This window comes from Limulus polyphemus, unplaced genomic scaffold (genome assembly GCF_000517525.1).
Source record: "Limulus polyphemus unplaced genomic scaffold, Limulus_polyphemus-2.1.2 Scaffold6035, whole genome shotgun sequence".
Taxonomy (NCBI): Eukaryota; Metazoa; Arthropoda; class Merostomata; order Xiphosura; family Limulidae; genus Limulus; species Limulus polyphemus.
The window spans coordinates 23,740-29,821 of NW_013671645.1; the positions used below are offsets into that span (position 1 = coordinate 23,740).

The following is a 6,082-nucleotide window of genomic DNA, read 5'->3' on the forward strand; positions in this document are numbered from 1 at the left end:
ATCCAACAATGTAGATAGATAGATAGATAGATAAATATACTATGTACCCAACAATGTAGATAGATAGATAAATAGACCATGCACTCAACAATGTAGATAGAAAGATAAATATACTATGTACCCAACAATGTAGATAGATAGATAAATAGACCATGCATCCAACAATGTAGATAGATAGATAAATAGACCATGCACTCAACAATGTAGATAGAAAGATAAATAGACCATGCACCCAACAATGGAGGGAGCTAGCTAAATAGACCATGCACCCAACAATGTAGATAGATAGATAAATATACTATGTACCCAACAATGTAGATAGATAGATAAATAGACCATGCACCCAACAATGTAGATAGATAGATAAATAGACCATGCACCCAATAAGTATTATATAAACAACTGAAATTTTAATAAAAACTAATTTCATGAAACTGTCAGAGTTCTTTACAGTAGCTTAGCCTAACACTATAGTTACCTTTATATCTCTAAGTCACTGCCAACATATCTGGTTTTATCCATTTGCAGTAAACGTCGTAATTTTGATTAGAAGTCGCCTTTATGGGATTTTCTTTAACTAACAGGGGACAGTGAAGCAAGAACAAACCGACAGTAACGAAAACCAACAAAATGTTTTCAAGTAACAAACATTAAGTTTACTTTCTACTGTAAAATGATTGGTCAAACAATAAACAAATAAACCTTGTTATTAAGGCATTTCAAAAGTGTGAATTATTATTCAAGTGACGAATATGTTTTTGTTTGGTTATAGCAGTTATTTACTCTCGGGATATGCTGTTGTTTGGTAAGAACTGTTATTTACTTTGAGGGTATTCTGTTTGGGTATGGTATTGTTTGGTAAAGTCTGTTATATAAGTTGGGGGTAATCTGTTGGTGTATGGTATTGTTTGATAATCTGTGTTATGTAAGTCGAGGGTATTCCGTTGGGGCATATTGTTGTTTGGTAAGGCCTGTTACTGCCTTCAAGGTATGCTGTTGTTTGGTAAGAACTGTTATTTACTTTGAGGGTATTCTGTTTGGGTATGGTATTGTTTGGTAAAGTCTGTTATACAAGTTGGGGTAATCTGTTGGTGTATGGTATTGTTTGATAATCTGTTTTATGTAAGTTGAGGGTATTCCGTTGGGGCATATTGTTGTTTGGTAAGGCCTGTTACTGCCTTCAAAGTATGCTGTTGTTTGGTAAGAACTGTTATTTACTTTGAGGGTATTCTGTTTGGGTATGGTATTGTTTGGTAAAGTCTGTTATATAAGTTGGGGGTAATCTGTTGGTGTATGGTATTGTTTGATAATCTGTGTTATGTAAGTTGAGGGTATTCCGTTGGGGCATATTGTTGTTTGGTAAGGCCTGTTACTGCCTTCAAGGTATGCTGTTGTTTTGTAAGAAGTTGTTTGTGTTCACGGTATGTTGTTGGTTGATAGTAATTGTCTAATTTTAGAATATGCTGTTTGTTGAGGATAACTATAATAATAATAATTATAACATTATTTATTTAACTGCTTTATTAAGCTATGCCTACACTACCAACAAAATTATTTACTTGTTTGTTTAACTGCTTTATTAAGCTATGCCTACACTACCAACAAAATTATTTACTTGTTTGTTTAACTGCTTTATTAAGCTATGCCTACACTACCAACAAAATTATTTACTTGTTTGTTTAACTGCTTTATTAAGCTATGCCTACACTACCAACACAATTATTTACTTGTTTGTTTAACTGCTTTACTAAACTAGGTCTAGAATGTCAATTACTAGAGGGATGTGTGTTTAGATTTTTTTACACGGCCACTAAACAGTTTCGTAAACTGTATCAGGCAGAAATGTGCTCGAATTTATTCTCTTGTTTCCGTTAAGGTCTCGGTAACTTTAAGAAACCTTCATTTGTAGTATTACTCTGTGATTTCTATATTCTATGAATAACCAAGTAAACCAATACTATAAATTGTAACTGCACCGAACATTGAATTATGTCCAACTAATTGAAAGAAGAAAAAAAAAAACGTTTTGATTTATTTCACCGCTAGGGGGCTGATGGCTGCCTCGAGGGATCACCTGTCTTAATCACTTGCACCACTAACAATGCGTATTTATTTATTTCACCGCTAGGGCTGAAGGCTGCCTCCAAGGGTCTCCTGTCTTAACCACTCGCACCACTATACAGTAGTGTGTTGTCTGTCAGTACGTCAGTAGTCACTAAAATTACGTCACATAAGAGACTCTTAACGTTGCAATTTGTACTGTCATGTCGCCAATAAAACTTGCGGGTGCCATGAATTACGAGAAGAATTATGTACTTCGTAGGCTACAACACAGCATGACATATGAACTTCAAAAGCAAGAAATAAAAATATCTATTACTTTTAATTTTGGTTTTATTTACTCTTGAAACAGAACACTTTTATGGACCTTGCGGAGGTACATCTACTTACCAGTTCTTGAAATAATTTTTATAAATGCGCCTTCATGCATCAGATTAAATAATCTGTTTGTTTTTTCTTATTGGTACAATGCTTACTTTGAACGATCATACTATGTACACCTGACATGACAATGGAAGTTATAGCTTACTATGTTTGTTTAAAAAAAAACAAACTAAAACCAAAGTAACGATACTTTTGGGCTCGTCACGTGGAACAAAACCGGACATTTTGGTTTATATCTTCGTTTCCAAGCAGGGTAATATTTACAGAACAAGCAGTCACATTTAGATACAGTAATGGAAATAATTATGGAAAATATACAGGAGTCACAAACAACGGGTCACGGCAACTAGATGATAAAGACATTTCTGTCACAAAATATTGTCACATATAATACGATAGCGGGTTTTACAATGCACTAATACTTTGTATGTTAGCCTATTTCTTTACACGTTGTTTTCATGATGTTTTATCAACGTACGATAGAAACCGGCTTTCGATACCCGTGGTTGGCAGAGCACAGATGGCCCATTGTGTAGCTTTATGCTTAATTACAGACAAACAAACGATTGTGGAATATTATTCTAGATGTTTACTATTACTTCCCGCCAGGTGATTAAGGCGCTCGACCTGCAATAAGAGGTGCAATGAATTAAAAAAAAGACCCATAACTCGAGAGCTTTCGAATAGTTGACTATTCTTCTTCGAGAGAATAAAGGTCCTCCTGAAGAAGAAAGCGCTATTGGAAAGCGTTCGAGTTTTGGGTTCCATTTTATTTTTAAATTCGTGCTTATTTAAAGTTATCGCTACGCCTATAGCGTATAATTAGGTTTTCTTTATTATCATCAATAATATGCAAATGCAGGTATAAAAATACAAATATAATTCGTAAAAAACAACCAGGGGGGGCTAAAGTTTTGTTAGTTAAAGTTGAAATGTTTTATTTATCTTTCTTTAATTTTCTGCTATCGTGTATAAAGACTGTTTGTAAGTTTAAGGATTTACAATGCTAAAATTATGGGCTAGATTCCCTGTGGGGACAGAGTGCAGATAGCTTATTGTGTACCTTTGCGTTAACACAAATTGTTAGTTTGTTCTGAGCAGGTTCCAAATTCGTTTAACATTTTACAAATATTTTCTTTACTATTTTGCGTTGTTTGACTGTTTGTAATCAAGCACAAAACTACACAATAGGTTATCTGTGCTCTGTCCACCACGGGTATCGAAACCCGGATTCTAGCGTTGTAATTCCGCAGGCATACCGCTGTGCCACTGGAGGGGGGCACTATTTTGCGATTGGACTTGAATGTGTAACAATATATGTAAAATTTAATTTAATTTGATGCTATTTATTGTTTGTAAGTAATATTTAATCTATCGTCAGATTTATTCCTGAGTCTTATTTCCTTAACTACTCCACACGTGTTTAGTTTTAGCCGTTTTATATAAGTTATAGTGTTAATAATCACTAGTTATCTAGTGTTTACGTTAACTACTTTACTCTTATGGTGCTTACCTATTGAATATATTTTTTCAAACACGTTAACTGCATTACACTATACCCTGTTGCCAACATGCATTAAATTCCGTTTTTCTTTCCATCTAGAAATAGCACATTTCCCTTCGTGCCAATTAAAGATTGCCATCATGCTCTGATGCTATAGAATATTCTTCCTATTTTTCATTATTTAAAAATATATAATTATGCTCTACTACTGTAAGCTTCCTTATTTCTCAACGTTTAAAATAACTATTATACACAACATTTGTTTCTAGAATTTTAAAGAATAAACTTAGTACACACCACTTCAGGAACCACAGCAGGACATTGGCTTGTGTGTCCATTGGAAGCTTTCTTATCCTGATAATTAGAAGCTCTTTGTTCCAGGCTAATGGAAGTTCTTTTATCCTGACTATTAGAAGCTCTTTGTTCCTGGCTAGTAGAAGTTCTCTGGTCCTGACTATTAGAAACTCTTTGTTCCTGGCTAGTAGAAGTTCTTTTATTCTGACTATTAGAAGCTTTTTGTTCCTGGGTAGTGGAAGTTATTTTATCCTGAATACTAGAAGCTCTTTGTTCCTGGCTAATGGAAGTTCTTTTATCCTGGCTATTAGAAGCTCTTTGTTCCTGGCTAACAGAAGTTCCCTGTTTCTCAGTATTGGAAGTTCTTTTATCCTGACTATTAGAAGCTCTTTCTTCCTGGCTAATGGAAGTTCTCTGTTCCTCAGTATTAGAGGTTCTTTGTTCCTGGCTAATGTAAGTTCTCTGTTCCTCAGTATTAGAGGTTCTTTGTTCCTGGCTAGCCATAACGTTAAGGAACAGGTGGATCCCGTTTATCTAGGACGATAGTTTGTTCAATCACTAAATAAGATCCTCGTTAGTTCTGAATTTGTATCTTCTTGTTGTCTAAATTTTGCTGTATTTTTTAGAATGGTATTTGCCCTTGATTTTAGTTTTATTAATTATGGAAAACCCTGACTCGTTGAAACGTGAAACTTCTCTCCCTTGACCAAACTGCTCTTCACATAACTGAGGGAAATGGAATCGTTAGAACGTGCTCATCTCGACCGTCGTAAGCGGGAATCTAATGTAGGTAATTCGACGTAAAATCCGCTTGGCGGCGTTGGGTCAATGTTCTAACTTCGAACGCACACCACGAAAAAAAAAAACGCAACAAAAGCAAAATAAATAAAATGAGTTTGAGTTTAAAGTAGGTAAACAAGAGTTGAATCTTTTTGTTGGGACTCAGTCATAATTCGTCATAATTCAAGCACGTTATTCAAGAATCACCCTATGAGTCAGGTGTGACAGAAATAATGAACTAGTAATAGTTTAAAATGTTGAAATATTTTCATATATCAAATAAAATAGGTATATATTTGATAGATAGTTTATCATTTACTATTATTTTTTTTTACGTATAGTTTGATAAGTGCTTTTTAGCGACAGATAACTAAACCTAAAGTTTATAAAACTCGTAACTTCTAATTTCCTGCCACAAACGTTTTGTTTTATAAGTATAATCCCCACAGATTCCTTCTATTTAAAAACGATAAATATTTCATACTACTGTAAACTATCACTTCCTTCTTATATAATGTTATAAAATGCCTCTTCTGATTTTCTAAGTACTTATAAAGGGATGATTATGCCCTTCTAATAGAAACAATTCCCGTTCTCTAAATAGTTGAAAAGTATGTTTTATAGTTGGCAAATACACAATGATCAAACAAAAGTTGGACTGACGAAGACACGCGTCGAAATGCCTCTTCTGATTTTCTAAGTACTTATAAAGGGATGATTATGCCCTTCTAATAGAAACAATTCCCGTTCTCTAAATAGTTGAAAAGTATGTTTTATAGTTGGCAAATACACAATGATCAAACAAAAGTTGGACTGACGAAGACGCGCGTCGAAATGCCTCTTCTGGTTTTCTAAGTTCTTATAAAGGGATGATTATGCCCTTCTAATAGAAACAATTCCCGTTCTCTAAATAGTTGAAAAGTATGTTTTATAGTTGGCAAATACACAATGATTAAACAAAAGTTGGACTGACGAAGACACGCGTCGAAACTTCTGGCTCCTTATCGGTGGATGTTGTTTGTTTATTTTATGGCAATTCTGCTGTGTCCACAGAGAAGA

At 34.3% G+C, this 6,082-nt stretch overlaps 1 protein-coding gene across 1 annotated transcript in view; it reads right to left on the reverse strand.

Annotated features, from left to right (window-relative positions):
- LOC106473279 (dipeptidyl aminopeptidase-like protein 6) overlaps nt 1-4,747 on the reverse strand; it is a gene marked incomplete at its 3' end in the record, with an annotated part of 28,065 nt that extends 23,318 nt beyond the window's left edge. Inside the window, exon 1 of the mRNA XM_022401741.1 lies at nt 4,247-4,747. Coding sequence (XP_022257449.1) covers nt 4,247-4,747 — 501 coding nt within the window. The remainder of the gene's footprint in view (nt 1-4,246) is intronic.
- Nucleotides 4,748-6,082: the final 1,335 nt, after the last annotated feature.